We start from the raw sequence: 16,617 nt of genomic DNA, 5'->3' as shown, positions 1-16,617 counted from the left end.
TATGACGCTTACTCTTGAAACCAATCTTAATGTTAATGCAATTTCAATACAATAAAATCTCAATAATTATTCAATGTCTAAACTAACTGCAAATATACATCTTTTCAACTATTAAAAACTAAAAGTTGTGAGATCCATGTAATACCAAGTCGGTTATTTTATTTAGACCTTTTCTTAAGTACCTTCTGTCTTAAGTTATTATGTAAATTGTTATCATATCAATATTACATTTATTCTAATTAGGAGAGAAGTGTGTGGTAATACTCATATAATATGTTCTATACATGATGCTTACTCTTAAAACCAACTATTTCAATCCACTCTCTCAATAATTATTCAATGTCAAAACTATACAACCCCAATTGTAGCTGTTAAAATAGCATTCAGAGTACGGAATATAAAGCCAAACTCAATACCAATTAGTTCATTCAATATCCACGCAATACGGATGCAATGAGCGCTAGTGTTGCAACTCCTACTTAACCCAGTCTTTAGCAATTCCTTGCGGAATAAAATATTACTAAGGAATAGTTTAAGTAATCAATAAATGTCTCTGAGTGAGGCAGTAAGAGTACAAAATTTCACAATATCAGTGTTGATCGATCGGGACTGAATTCAAGAGTAATAAGAGCCCGCAGATAATATGGCAAAATACCAGACCCCGTGCTATTACTGAGTAATTTATGAAAATCCGAAAAAAAACCCGATAATACTTTGCCTGATCTGGGCATCGAAACCGAGACCCCTTGTCGCACTTGCGGCCATTCGACCAACGAGGTTGCCCAGTTGACTGTACATTCAATCAGACCAAAGCTCCACCAAAAACCAAATTATAATATTTATTTATTTATTTTATACTTTATTGCACACATACATAACACACATTGTAATAGTAATTAGAGTGCAGCGGTCTTATTAATCAGATCACATAATTAATACATTGCCTTCACATTTTCCAGACCAACATGGGTGTGGCAGTAAGCAGATACTCCGAGTTATCATCCAATGAGTTGCTGATGAGATTTTGCTCAGCGGAGGTGATCTGCCCCAATGATCCGTTCTGGAATCAGCTGCTTGCCTTCAATATTAATCCACCTTCCAGCGCGTAAGTATTTTGAGGATATTTTGTTTTTATGAAACACGTAAACGAGCAGACGTATCACCTGATGGTAAGCAATCGCCGCCGCCCATGGACACTTGAAACACCAGACGCGTTACAAGTACGTTGCCGGCCTTTTGGGGGTTAGGAATTTAAGGGTTGTTGTTCGGGAATTGGGGATTGGGAAGGGGGAATTGCGCCTCCGATAACCTCACTCACACAACGAAACACAACGCAAGCGTTGTTTCACGTCGGTTTTCAGTGAGGCCGTGGTATCACTCCGGTCGAGCCGGCCCATTCGTGCCGAAGCATGGCTCTCCCACACTTATTTGTTAATAGGCTCACCGCTCTATTACATCGGCGAGTAATAACATAAATGGTGAACAAGTCGGTGTACATTGTATAGCGGCATTACGTAGCCGTAATGTGCACTTCTGCCTACCAGCTTCGGGAATAATAGGCGTGACGATTTGTAAACTCGGCCTCACAGAAAATCGGCGAGTAATATGAACAGTTTAATATTTACTAGCGAGCCGTCCCAGCTTCGCATGGGTGCAATGGTGATATATTATACTCCTATGCCTCTTGAATCACTCTATCTATTAAAAAGATGTAGTTTTAAAGATTGATTCATACAAAGGGACATAGGGACAGAGAAAGCGACTTTGTTTTATACTATGTAGTGATATGTACATACATATCTAGTTTACCATGATCTCTCTTTGTTTAATCTATCTTCACATCCAACGGTCAGTTTATACTGGTTTTACAAAGCTCGATGTGTATCATATTTTATCAGTAATTCGTATATCGCGGCCATATTTTTTACAAACACACTTAATGGTGTAAAAACGTAATGTTTCCAATTATTCCCTGATAAGGTTAACATGTTAGTTAAAAATTAAAGTGTAGGTTTTTAAATTAATCGTCTGATTTTATCTAGAACTCGACGCTCGCGATTTCACTCGCTGCTCGACTCGTTTTGGTTGTAGCGTGATGTTTTATGTCAAACTTGCTTCTGCCTGTGGTTTCGCCCGCGTTTCCCCCCCCCCCCCCCCTTAATTGGTAAACCAGCTAACTCCGTATGAGCAATTTTTTCAGGAGACACTTAAAACTTTATCATATCTCTTGTTCCATACAATGTTAACACAATAAAAAAATGTCGAAATGTGGAATTGACTGATTTCAGACCCTAATCTACGCCTGTTTCAAATTTCATCCCGATTTACTCAACAATTCTAGTTTCTAATGAAACCTGTTAACACAAAAAAAAATGTCGAAATGTGGAATTGGCTGATTTCAGACCCTAATCTACGCCTGTTTCAAATTTCATTCCGATTCACTCAACAATTCTAGTTTTTAATGAAACTATTCCAGCGAGGAACAGCTCATGTTCGACAGCAGCACGGAAGCACTCCTCCAGAAGTTTCTACAGAACAATCCACAGACCGGGAACCTTGGATCCCTGGTGCAGGTGTTCATAACCAGAGCTACGGAGCTACTGGCCGCACCCAACAGTGACAAGTAAGTGAAACTAGTGAGATATGTGATTTTTGCGCACCCTAGATGGCGACACTGTCGGTTTTGATCTTGTTAGGTGAAATAAGTTGTGTGTTTGTTTTTGAATTAAGGTTGAAGCATTTGCTTCTTATATCTGGTAGATAGATACATTATATAAAATCTAGATGAAATTTTAATAGAAAAGCCAATGTATGGGATTGGCATTCGTTTACGATAAATTGTCGTTATTGTTTACGTGTTTAGTTCTAATTTATAGGTATATTTTTTATACCTATAGTTATATTTTATTTTCTATGCGTCTTACACTGAAATGGTTTATAATATTAAAGTGTAACCTCTAGTTAACTAGTGTAACCCGCGAAATTTAAATTTTCGGCGGATTTTTGCAATCTATATCTCGACATCTGCGAGTATGTTCATAAACTATATAAAAATAAGTCGAGTTTTCCTCCCTGACGCTATAACTCCAGAATACACACACTGATTTGCACGGTTTTGCAATCGTTGGAAAGGTTTCGGGCTCCGTGAGGAAAATTTTCAAGAGAAAAGCAGGTAAACAGGGTAGATCATTGGTGGCGAAACGAAGTTCGCCGGGTTTGCTAGTAAAATATATGTTGCGGTAGTGAAATGTATGTGTTTACACGATTATACTTGTTGAAACCATTGCTAAAACAGGTAAGGTCAATGTGACTTTTCCCCAGGTGTTTTACTTTTAAAATTATTTAAGCATAGGTATACGATGAAAGAAAACATTTTGAGGAATCTTTTTATGCAATAAAAATTGTATTTAGTCTTTAAAGTAATTTTTAGTAAAAATAATAATTATAACAATCAATACGTGGAGTGTTAAATTTAATAAATGCATCTTGAGAATATAATTGCGTGGTAGCTACCACAATAAGTGAAATATAATATTGTTAATGCTTTATGGTAAGCGTCCATAGGCTCGCATCGTACGCATCGCACGCATCGTTCGTATCGCATGTAGGCATTGCTGATGATGCGGTCCGTACGATGCGGATCAACGGACGCAGTTGTATGAGTTTCTATACAAGACAAACTAAAATCCGTTGCGTGCGGTGCGTGGGATGCTTACCTACGATGCGAGCGATACAACAAATATATCTATAATAAATAAGAAGGAGCAATCGTGTGAATAGAACGAAACAATCATGCATTATCTGTGTCGCAGTAATACACACACGACACGGAAATATGTGTCGCGGTTAAATAATCAACTTAATTGCGCGAAACAAAACATAGATGTCGCTAATCAAAATAAAATGTAGAAGCTCGTTGTTCAGCAGTGGACGTCTTACGGCTGATGCTGCTGATGATGATGTTGATGCTGATGATAACGGTGACGATAACGGTGTAGGCGGTGATGGTAATAGACTGATAGTGGTTTTATTGTATAGTCTACGTATGTCACTTGATGGTAGGAAGTTCTGTCGGGTTCCTGTGTGAACAGAAAAAAATCTATTATACATGTTGGAATTTAAATAAAATACTTCTTAATATCGATGAACGTACAGTAGCTTTATTACAATGCACAGTTACAAGTATTCTACATAGTAACGAAAGGTAGTAGTCATATTTCTCTAACAACTAAGTTGAGTGACAACATTTACACAATAGACACAGGATTTATTTATTTAGTCTTCATCACAAAAATAGTGAATGGCAGACTTAATGCCTTAAGGCATTCTCTAACAGTCAACCAGTAGTTCCAACCATGTTATTATATTGTTAATCACAATCAATAATTAATATGCGCGATTACAAAACATAGATGTATTCCGTCTAATCAAAATAGAAATGTGTGCGAGTTGCGTATGCGTCATTATTTTAAAAGAATCAAGGATTAAATGGAATATAATTAATCCAGTATGCCTTAGGTTGAAGAGAACGCTAACATTTCGATTTTAAATTATTGAATTTAACAAATGTATGATAATTTGTTAGCATAATAATTTATTATTAAACTAAGAGCTGATTTTTTCAAATGCCAGTGACGACCGCCACACTGATGAGTTATGGGCAGAAAACAAATGACTATATAGGATGACCAGGGATTTAATATGATAAAAGTAAATATAAGTATTTACTAGTTGCCGGCAGAACACAGAAGAAAGAGACAACATTATAAAGTGACGTTTGTACAGAAATGTCAAACTCAAATGACATAATAGTTTGCGTTTACAAATAGAACTTCAACACACACACGGTCTAATCGGCATGATCAAGCCAAAATAATCAAAATTCGATTATGCCATCAAGTTGAACTGTCATGCCAATCCACGCCCATAGACGTTCAGTATCTAACTGATCTAAGAGCTTTATAATTTTCATATAAATTCATTTTGTGAGGTGATTTTTCTAAATGCCAGTAATATAACTTTCAATATTTGATACTACTTTCATACTTAAAAACTGTCAAATATCAATTTTATTCTACATTTAAGAATTATCTGCTGATTGGAAAAATCAGCCATAAGTCTAATTTCTGTTGACACCTTAACACAAACGAGATGGATTCAACTTGCCCCCACGTCATACACATATCACAAAAAAAGTTTTTTTATATCGGTCCATAAATACTCATACGGATGATTTTTTCATGACAGCGAAAATCACAAAATGTTAACGGCGTCATTATCCTCAACCAAAAGTTAACAATTCTGCCGATTGAAACACAAAATTTGGTTTCAATAAAATTAAGCTGTGACATTGTTCTCAACCAATAATAAAAATAAGGATGATAATAAGCTACCGCGATGCTTAATAACGCGGGAGAATAATGATTTGTTAAATAAAAGTTAAAGTTTTTCGGAAAACCACCCGCCTGAACTAATTTCATATGAAAGTAAAGTTTCTCCTGGGTCGTGGGTGCGTTTACAAACATGCAAGTTCACATGCACATGACGCTCAGACCCGGAACAACAATTAGTCACGACATAGGAGAAAATCCTAGTGTGCGGCATTGGTTTTTTTAAATGGTATTCCTGTTTCAAGTTCGGTAACCTGTTAGGCCGTCCGTAGCTTCGAAGTCAGATAAAGCCTGACATCCGCCTTTGTCTTGTAACAATAATTATGACTAAAAGTAACTGTAATAAGTACAATATTACTGCCTCGTTGGCCGAGTGGTTGCATGTGCGTCTGCCGGGCAAGGGGTCTCGGGTTCGATTCCCGGGTCAGGCGAAGTACCAATTACTGGGCTTTTTTCGGTTTTTCGAAAATTTCTCAGTGGTAGCACGGAGTCTGGAAATGTGCCCGGTATATGGCAATAGGCTCACCACCTATTACATGGAACTTACAACATAAATTGTGAAATGTGAGTGTACATTGGCATTATGTGCCATAATGTGCACCTCTGCCTACCCCTTCGGGGATAAAAGGCGTGACGTTATAAAAAAAAATGTACTTACGTGGTCTGTTAAATAGTATTGGTTTAAAATCCTCATCTTCATCGGCTGCGTTAGTCGAAACCAGTAAGAAACACAAGAATAAAATGTATAAATTCTCCATTTTTAACCGACTTCCCGAAAAAGAGGAGTTTCTCATTTATATTATATTTATGAATGGTCTGTGCACGTTGACGGCGCGATGTCTTTTGAACGAACCAGCGTAACCTCGTTTTTACTATAAAGTGACTAATATGTAGGGGATTTCTCTGCGATGAATAATACAAAAGAACGCGACAAGTAAAGTAACAGAAGTACCAACGAACGTACCAAGAAGTATCGACGAGCATGCTTGAAAACACTAATGACTGAATAGAAGACATTCTTCTTTATTGTCAAAATTAGCTAGCGCCATCTCTTAGATGATTCCCGAACTATTCGTATGTGGATTCCAAACATTTGATGTCTCATAGCTCTTTGACTGAATATTAGTGTTATATTGGCCTCACATAAACTAACGAAACAATATACATATTATAATGTTTAGATTTATTTATTATTGTAATTAACTGGTTGGCATTGGTACTTCTGATTATTATTTTGAGTGATTATAAATCTTCCAATGGTATCGTTCCGGGATTTTCCTGCTTTGTATTGTGCATGTTAATAAAATTCGTGGTATTATGTTGCTATATGTCACATCAGTGACTGCCTCGTTGGTCGAGTGGTCACAAGTGCGGCTGCCGGACAGGAGGTCTCGGGTTCGATTCCCGGGTCGGGCAAAATATTACTGGGCTTTTTTCGGTTTACCGAAAAATGTCTTAGTAGTAGCCCGGAGTCTGGAATTGTGCCCAGTATATGGTAATAGGCTTACCCCCTATTACATGGGACTTATAACACAAATGGTGGGTGTACACTGTACATTGTATAGCGGCATTACGTGTCGTTATGAGCACCTCTGCCTACCCCTTCGGGGATAAAAGGCGTGACGTTGTTTGTTTGTTTGTTTTGACACCACGTATTATGAGGCTTTTTGAGTACTAGCTTCAGTGAGCGGCTTCCCTCGCGTTCATGAGCATAACCTACTATATGACTTAACCTGACTTAGGCAGTTGTCCCACCGGCAACGATGAACGAGTAACGAGTAGAGCTAGAACTAGAAACGAGTGAAAACGAGTGAAAACAAAAACAAACAAGTGAAGCGAGCACTCGCCGGCAGTGTGAACAGTCAGCGATCAACTATTTGTATATGCATCTCTTTTCTTTACACGGAAAGTATATCTATTGTACGTTTCTTGAGCGAGAAAATAGCCGATAATTAGTCGTTCACTCGCCGTTGGTGGGACAACTGCCTTAAAAAAGGTGAAGAAAATTTAAGGCGGTTCTCTTAAAAAATATAAGGTTATTGAGTTATAATATCGCTGATTTGATACGCCGAAAGCGTTTTTTTCTCATTATCGCAAAAAATGTGGCTTAACCCTTCAATCAAAAATTTTGTTCCTATTTCAGTCTAGAACAAAAATAGGTATTGAAAAAAAAAACATTTGTCATTCTCTGATTCGACTGTTCAAATTCATACATTTTATATTACTTAGGTTAACTAATAGGTATTTTAAAATAACACATCATTAAAGACACAAAAATATTCCTTTATTTCATTTTAGTTACACGAATTAAAACATAGATGTCGTTATTCTACATAAAATATAAACGTCTTCGGGCTGATGAAGTAGAGTCTTGCATAGTCTCTTGCATTGTATTATACTGTGTAGGTACTTTAATTCTTCATGGGTTTTGGTGTGTTACTTCGATAGTATAAACTCATTATTCGAGGCGACGTGAAAAAATACCGGCGGAACCCTGTGTTTAAAGAAAAAAGTGTAATTAAAGTCAAAATCTAAACATTTATTTACCTACTAAGTATAGATTGTTGGGTTTTTCTCGGGTTTTCGTAAATTTCCCAGTAGTAGGACGGAGTCTGGAATTGTGTCTAGTATATGGCAATAGGCTCACCCTCTATTACATGGGACTTATAACATAAATGGTGAAAAGTGGGTGTACATTGTATAGCGGCATTACGTGCCGTAATGTGCGCCTCTGCCTACCCCTTCGAGGATAAAAGGCGTGACGTTGCATTGTAAGCGTAGATGATTTGGTTCTAATAATACTAGTCTACAAAATTTCATTTTTAAAAAGTAACAGTTAATATAATACATAAAGGATGTTCTCAGTTTTACCTGTATGTATGTTTGTGCGCTATTATCTCTCTTTTGGCTGAATTGATTTTGATGAGATATTCAGCATAGTATTTTTCTTCCTTAGGAGAAGGTTTTAGCGATATTACCGACTTAAAAAATAGAGGCGGTATATAAAAATTACGGCGGTTCCAATTTTATTAAACATATTTTTACTTCCAAGAACTATTCATGGTGAGTACTATCTTTTAAGAAATTTTATTTCAATCACGACTAGATCTTACGTAGTATTTGCATTTGTATCCGTAAAAAAATACGTGTATAATATATTAAAATAATCTACTGACATGACGGACATTAAAATAGAAATTAGTCATCTACGTTATTTATTGTTTAATTAATAATTTTCCGTTATTATGTATCACATTGAAAAAAAACAAAAGCATACTATTTGAATATTATTTTTAATAAGATACATAATTACCATTAAACATCTATATCTGAAAAGCGCCAGAGTGATCACATGAATACGCCCGTTTTGGAGATTGACCCATTAGCTAGTTATTAAGTATGGGTGAGCCATGCTTCGGCTCGACCGGAATTGAGAGAAGCCTCTCTCGACTCCGGTCGAACCGGCCCTCCGAAATCCGACGTGAAACAACGCAAGCGTTGTTTCACGTCGGGTAGAAGTTACCGGAGGCCAAGGCTCGGATACCGGTTAAATTTTCAAACCGCTATTATGTACTTGTACGCAAAACCTTTACATTGGGTTTCGTTCGTGAAACCGGTTTTTTTAAACCGGTATTTGGAACAGTATTTTCATAAAGGTTTTTTCGGATTAAACGGTTAAGATCAATAAAAACCGGTTAATACGACGCACATCAAAGAAACGCCGTGTGCTGTTCAGATTATATTCAATAATAATATTTCAACGCGTGTACCGACATGCCCCTCGTCGAATAAACCGGTTAATTTAGGTTAAAATAAAGTTCTTTAATGTTGACGTTCTTAAGAAAATTTCGGAGGAAAACCGATATAAACCGGTATTAACCGGTATTTTTTAAACCGGTTCCGAGCCTTGCCGGAGGCCCAATTACCTAACCCCCGATACCCCAATAAAACTTAACACACTTACAACGCCTCTGGTGTTTCAAGCGTCCATGGGCGGCGGCGATTGCTTACCATCAGAGGGTCTACTCTAATTCAACGAAAAACGAAGTTTCGTCTGAAACTTCGCAAATTCCGTACTACAATTCCATTTATTACGAACTTTTGTGAACAAAAATGAACGAATGAAATGAAGATAAATAAATAGATTTTGATTTGAAATTAAAAATAAAACGTTATTTTAAGTAATTTCATTAGTAAATCAATAACACCTACGGCCGAAGATTAAATGAAACTTCGGATTCGAGGACCAGAGTAGGCCCCCAGGTGATATGTGTAATAGATTAGAATAAGCAGGTAACACTGATTGATTTGTTAATATGACATGTAATGTTTAGATGTTTAAAATAAACTCCGATTATTTTAGTAAATGAAATCTTTTGTTATAACTGGTACAATGTCTTAATCTATGCTTCCGGGCCACAGATCACCAAGGAATATGTGTTGACGTATGACAGGTTCTGTCATATTAACAAATCAATCAGTGTTACCTGCTTATTCTAATCTATTACAATATGTCTGCTCGTTTACGTGTTCCATAAAAAAAAAAAAACTTACATTCATCATGTTCGTAATCGTCGAACGGGTAGCGTGCCACAACCAGTACGAAACACAAGAATAAAACGAATAAGATCTTCATTATTGTATTATTAATTGTTAATTAATGAAATGTCCTCGTATACGGCTCGATGGCTTCTGATCCTAGGCTACGGCGCAGCCTGCTTTTCTATGATCTGTTTACTTATACATGGGGATTTCAATACACTGAGTAATACATAGGAACACACGACAGTGAAATTCACAGAAGTACAAGGCTAAAATCGTAGGATCAGAAAAAAAAAATCCTCCTATTACACTTTTTTGAGGTGGAAAATCGTTCAATGACTTCTCCCGCCTAGGGTGAAGCTAGATTCGAGCCGGAGCTCCGGTAACCTGCTGGGTAGTCCGCAGCTCTTTTTTTTTGAAGGGGTTCAAATCATCCAATGGCTTCTCCCGCTTTGGGCGAGACGAGAGGGAGTGTCAACTAAAAACCACCCCGTTCCTACTCCTGCTTTTCGAGCCGGAGCTCCGGTTACTTGCTAGGTAGTCCGCAGCTTCAGTCCTTCTATAAGGCTAGGCCAGTGTAATCCACTAGTATTGTGCTGCTATGGCCATGTGCTGGAGAACGGGAGGTTCCACCAAGTGGCAGCCAATTGGACTCGAGGTGGCGCTCCACAGGACTTTTTTTGAGAGGGGAAAATCATCTAGTGGCTCCTCCCGCCTTGCGTGGTTGACTCTTACTGACTAAAAACCACCCCGTTCCTAATCTTGTTTAGTAGTGTGTTCCTTCTGTGGTAGTGTGATATTTCTTTTTATTGTATATTATTACTAGTGACTCCGACATGATTTCACTCGCTCGTCTCCTCGTCTCCTAATGTTTTAAAGTCTGTTACCTTCCTCGATGATTGGACTATGCAACATAAAAAGAATTATTCAATTCGGACTAATAGTTCCGGAGTTCAGCGCCATCATACAAACAAATATCTTTAACTTTGTATATTAAGTAAATTAGTGTTTTACTGGAAACACTGCGTATTGGTGCTTCTGAATAATACTTTGTTGAATGATTATACTTCTTCTAGTTTACGTATCTGTGCAGGATTTTCCTATTTATGTGATGCAAATAAATAAATCAAAAACAAAAACATGTTTTTACGTTTAATGGGTCGACGTTTGGCTGCTATCTCGCCTGATGGTAAGTGATGATGCGGCCTACGATGGAGCAAGTGGGGGTGATTAGTGCTCAAATATTCTCCATGAAAAGGCCTTTGGTCAGCAGTGGCTACTTATAGGCTGATGATGATTATATTATCAGCTTATAAGTCATGCAATTGATTAATTGACTGACTTAACAGACTGATTAATTGGGTGATGTCATTCTGTATGTTAGATTTAATATATTGATTTCCATGTGATCATTTCTGTTTCTCATTTATTGAATTATTTATCCTGATGCAAATATACTAAGTACATTTCATATATATATTTATTATCAATTGACAGAGGCCTGTTCTACAGGTTTTTTTTTTCATGGAGGAAAATCATCCAATGATTTCTCCTGCCTTGAGCGAGGCGAGAGGGAGTGTCAGACTCTTACTGACTAAAAATCACCCCGTTCCTACTCCTGCTTACCGAGCCGGAGCCCCGGTAAACCCGCTAGGTAGTCCGCAGCTCCGGATTAGGCATCAGCCCTACCAGTCTACCTTTAGGTGGTACTGAAACAGGGCGTGGTAGGTGTAATAGCACACAAGTGCAAATGATATGACTTATTTATAAAGTGTCGCTTAGATTAGCACATTAATTGATACCACGTATTAGGTATGAGGCTTATTGAGTACTAGCTTCAGTGAGCGGTTTGCCCCGCGGCCCCGCAGTCATGAGTTATAAGTTTTTAAGTGACTTAAAAAAAGGAGGCGGTAAAGAAAATTGAAGGCGGTTCTCTTTAAAAATATTGAGTTTTTGAGATTTTGCGATATTTTTCTTATATTTAACTCATTATTGCAAAAATGTGGCTTAACCATTCAATAAAAAATTTTGTTCCTATTTCAGTCTAGAATAAAAATAGGTATTGAAAAAGTTTATCATTCTCTAATTCGACTGTTCAAATTCATACATTTTATATTACTTAGGTTAACTAATAGGTATTTTAAAATAACACATAATTAAAGACACAAAAATATTCCTTTACTTCATTTTAGTTACCCGAATTAAAACATAGATGTCGTTATCTTTATATATATAATTCTTCTGTAAGTGTGTATGTCACTGAACTTCTCTTAAACGACTGGACCGATTTTGATGAATTTTTTTGTGTGTGTTCAAGGGGATCTGAGAATGGTTTAGATTCACAATTTTGTCCGCTGGACAATGATTTTTTGATTATTTTTTAATTTATCAGTAGTTGTTAATTTTGGAATGTTTTACATTGAATCTGACAGACGGCGCTACCATCGCAGTGTCAAATATGAATGACGTTAGATATTGTCATAACATTTGAATAACAATTTTCATCAAAAAGGTCCAGAATGTTTTAGCTTATTAAAAAAAGTTTAAAATTTTCAAATTAAAGACGTGTAGACAGGACAACGTCTGTCGGGTCCGCTAGTTCTACATAAAATATAAAAGTAAGACATCTTCGGGCTGATGATGATGAAGTCTTGCATAGTATCTTGCATTGTATTATACTGTGTAGGCTTCTTTAATTCTTCATGGGTTTTGGTGTGTTTGTAGTATTTATAAAATATAGACGTTTTAGTCGACGTGGTGAGTAAAGATATCGCCGATTCCCTGTAATACAGAAAAAAAGTTAAATTAAAATCAATGTTTATTAAAATTTATTTGCTTACTTACTGTCGCACTCAAATACATTTAATGATTACTTAACCCAGTCCTTAGTATTCATTTTCAGTACAAATTCGTTACTAAGGAATAGTTTAAGTAATCATTAAATGTCTCTGAGTGTGGCAGTTTGTGTCCAAGAATTGGTGCTGTTTATTAACACGTACTATGTTGCCTTTAATAGGTATTGTAATAGCCAATGAAGTGTTTTAGTATAATTATACTAGTTTATTGTATACTTAATAATTTTCAGTTTTTAGTAAGTAGTAGTAAAAAAAACTTTTTACATATAAAAAATAACCGACTTCACTGAAGGAAATCGGTTAAAAAGAACACTAAAGTGGTCACAATAACTTTTATTTCGGAGGTCGGTGTTAAATAAGAAACAAACAATAATGAGAAACACCGACTTTCGAAATTAAAGTCATTTTGATCCTTTTAATGTTTTTCTAACCGTCTTTCATTAGTAAAGATACTTTTATTTTTAATTTCAAAAATTAAATTAAAAATTTAAAAAACCCCGACAAAAAACTTAATTTCCCTTTAAAAAGTAAAAAATAATAAAAGAAACTTAATCTTAAAGTACCTAAGAATGTACTAATAATTCTAAAAGAAAATACGTCGCGTTGGGGGACCGCTCCAAATTATTTACGATTTGTTCATAAGTATCACAACATTAAAGTAAATTGATGTAGAAATATATAGCGGCGCGGGCGGTGGTGTGCAGTCCGTATTCATGCGGTCCCCCAACGAGACGTATTTTTTTTTTAGAATTATTAGTACATTCTTAGGTACTTTAAGATTAAGTTTCTTTTATTATTTTTTACTTTTTAAAGGGAAATTAAGTTTTTTGTCGGGGGTTTTTTAAATTTTTAATTTAATTTTTTATTTCATACTTTTTATAGGTAGGTTAGGGTAAGTTAGGCTTAGTATATCGAAATTATAGTAAGTATATGTAACTTACTATATTTTTGATTCTTGTTAAGGTAAAGATTACATTTAAGCTCGTTCGATTTTATTTTATTTTTTACTTATTAATTACTAGTTTTTGTTTCTATAAGTAGGCTAAAGATTACATTGGTGCCAGATGTTTTGTTTATAATAAAACGTTAAATTAAAAATTTTATATTTTTGTTATTACATTTTTAATTTAATTTTTATTTTATTTAATTTTTTATTTAAAATGTTTATTTTTGTTAATACGAAAAAATAATATCGCTCAATATCTTCTTTCAGTGCGGTTTAATTTGAGACCCCATCCCAGTACATTTGCAGACCTTCGGCTAATCTCCCCACTTTCACCGACCATAACTTTAAAACGGCTCAACCGATTTTCATCAAACATGTCTAAGAACACTCGCACATAAGTCCCCTTTCATACGAAAAAAACTAAATTGAAATCACTGCATCCGTTCGGGAGTTATGATGCCACAGACAGACAGACAGACAGACAGACAGACAGACAGACAGACAGACAGACAGACAGACAGACAGACAGACAGACACGTCAAACTTATAACACCCCTCTTTTTGCGTCGGGGGTTAAAAAGGAATGTTAAAATAATAATCCTTAACTTAAAAAAAAAAATCGGAATGTGTTAAAAACACAGGCTGTATAATGTATATATTATACTAGCTACTTCCGCGCGGTTTCACCCGCTCTGCTTGGCTGCTATTGGTCAAAGCGTAATGTTTTATTGCCTATAGCCTACCTCGATAAATGCACTATTCCACATAAAAAGAATTATTCAAATCTGACCAGTAGTTTCGGAGATTAGCGCGTTCAAACAAACAAACAATCGAACAAACTTTTCAGCTTTATAGTATTAGTATAGGTTGTAAAGATGAACGAGTTGTACTTACAATAGTAATGGTTGCTGTCACCCAAAGAGACGCCTGCCGCAGTGAGTAAGAAACAAAGAAACAAAATATATAAAATCCTCATTTCTGTAATATAATTGTTAAGTCTTTGACTGCCAATAGAAAATTGTTGAAGGCAAATCCTCCGCTAACGTCGGTCACCGGTGACCACCACGGCGTTCAATGTGTTAATGTATGTTCACTTATGCGACGCAATGACTTCTGATCGTAGGCTACGGCGCAGTCTTCTTTTCTATGATGTGTTTGATAAATACCTTTTGATCTGGACACGACTGAAGAACACACGACAGTAAAATTATCAGAAGAACTAGGTTAGATGTGGATTATCATCGGATCATCGGATCGAAAATAAGGATTACTAATTACCCCCTTTTCTAATCTTCCCAATCCCCGATTCTCCAACAATCCTTAAATTCCTAACCCCCAAAAGGCCAGCAATGCACTTGTAATGCATCTGGTGTCCATGGATAGCATACCATCAGGTGATCCGTCCGCTCGTTTACCGACTTATATCATAAAAAACTGGTTGGTGCTTCTGTATAATATTTTAGTAAGCGATTGTGATCCTTCTAGTTTTCTAATTTTGCGCAGTTTTCCTGTTTTGTAATGAACTTACATATTAATAAATTTACCAGTATTGTGCTGTCACGTTCGTGATTACGTCATGTTCACAGCCTGTGAGGCTGTGGACTGTCTTTGTGTCATCTGTTGGACTATGGACCTCTGTGTAGGTAACTGAGGAGTTTCTTTGTTTTATTATTTCCATGCCTTTTTTTTGAGGGGGAAAATCATCCAATGACTTCTCCCGCCTTGGGCGAGGCGAGAGGGAGTGTCAGACTCTTACTGACTAAAAACCACCCCGTTCCTACTCCTGCTTTTCGAGCCGTGCCCCGGTAAACCCGCTAGGTAGTCCGCAGCTCCGGATTATTTCCATGCCTGCCTTGCGTGTTAGAGATCGAAGTTTAAAAAGTTCACAGGAGGTCTACTCTAATTCAACGAAAAACGAAGTTTCGTCCGAAACTTCGCAGATTTCATACTACAATTCCAATTATTGCGAACTTTCATGAACAAAAATGAACGAATGAAATGAAGATAAATAAATAGGTTTTGATTTGAAATTAAAAATAAAACTTTATTTCAAGTAATTCTATTGGTAAATCAATAAAACCTACGGCCGAAGATTAAATGAAACTTCGGATTCAAGAACCGGAGTAGACCCTCAGGTTTATCAGAGAACGCTGCTGCCAAATATGTAGTCCTATAATCGGCTCTGCCGTACATCTCTGGTTTAATTCCCTGGTCGAGTTAGGTAGTAATGAACAGTCCATGAGATAATAATGATGAATACCATTATGGACTTTATCGCAACAACTGAGCTTTCGTTTTTCTTAAGCAAACATCGCCCCATACTATGATTTTCTCTTGTGTCGTGGAAACATTTATAAACAATAAATTATACTTACGCATAACACCCAGATCCGGAACAAAAGTTTGTGGATCACACAAAAAATAATTGTTTTGTGCGTCCAAACGGTGATCATACCCGCGATACGCATTATGTATTGAATGAAAAACGTTATAATTCGTTAGTTAATTTATATTTATTATAGTTAAAAGTTTACATATTGAAAATATAACTGTAGACAATATTAAGTACACATTCTATTTTAATTACATGTATCAAAACATAGATGTCACTAGTTGACTAATTTATATTTTCATAGAAAGGACGTTTCTTTTTAATCTCTTATCAGAATTATTCAATTCGAATTTAATATTTATTATGCAACGTCACGCCTTTTATCCTTGAAGGGGTAGGCAGAGGTGCATATTATGGCACGACACTACGGAATCATAATTAGTCTTATAAATTAATAAATTCTATATTCTTTGTTAACTATGGCAGTTGTCCCACCAACGGCGAGTGAACGACTAACTATCGGCTATTTTCTCGCTCAAGAAACGTACAATA

At 36.2% G+C, this 16,617-nt stretch overlaps 1 protein-coding gene and 3 long non-coding RNA genes across 4 annotated transcripts in view; 1 reads left to right on the top strand and 3 right to left on the bottom strand.

Moving 5' to 3' along the window:
* LOC118279635 (dymeclin) overlaps positions 1–16,617 on the top strand; it is a 135,701-nt gene that overhangs the window by 1,924 nt on the left and 117,160 nt on the right. Inside the window, exons 2-3 of the mRNA XM_050702619.1 lie at positions 960–1,105; positions 2,477–2,623. Coding sequence (XP_050558576.1) covers positions 966–1,105; positions 2,477–2,623 — 287 coding nt within the window. The 5' untranslated portion in view covers positions 960–965. The remainder of the gene's footprint in view (positions 1–959; positions 1,106–2,476; positions 2,624–16,617) is intronic.
* LOC126912125 (uncharacterized) overlaps positions 1–16,617 on the bottom strand; it is a 161,201-nt gene that overhangs the window by 125,289 nt on the left and 19,295 nt on the right. The gene's annotated exons all lie outside the window — the stretch shown is intronic.
* LOC118279682 (uncharacterized) lies at positions 3,383–7,125 on the bottom strand. Its single transcript, XR_004784012.2, has 2 exons — positions 6,049–7,125; positions 3,383–4,079 (listed from the first exon to the last, which is right to left on the bottom strand). It is a non-coding gene; the product is annotated as an uncharacterized LOC118279682 (long non-coding RNA).
* Positions 7,653–10,222, bottom strand: LOC118279679 (uncharacterized). The gene is made up of 2 exons (XR_007706755.1): positions 9,945–10,222; positions 7,653–7,884 (listed from the first exon to the last, which is right to left on the bottom strand). It is a non-coding gene; the product is annotated as an uncharacterized LOC118279679 (long non-coding RNA).

Source organism: Spodoptera frugiperda, chromosome 22 (assembly GCF_023101765.2).
Source record: "Spodoptera frugiperda isolate SF20-4 chromosome 22, AGI-APGP_CSIRO_Sfru_2.0, whole genome shotgun sequence".
Lineage (NCBI taxonomy): Eukaryota > Metazoa > Arthropoda > Insecta > Lepidoptera > Noctuidae > Spodoptera > Spodoptera frugiperda.
Note: the sequence above shows the minus strand (reverse complement) of the source record. Positions and strands in the feature narration are given on the sequence as shown.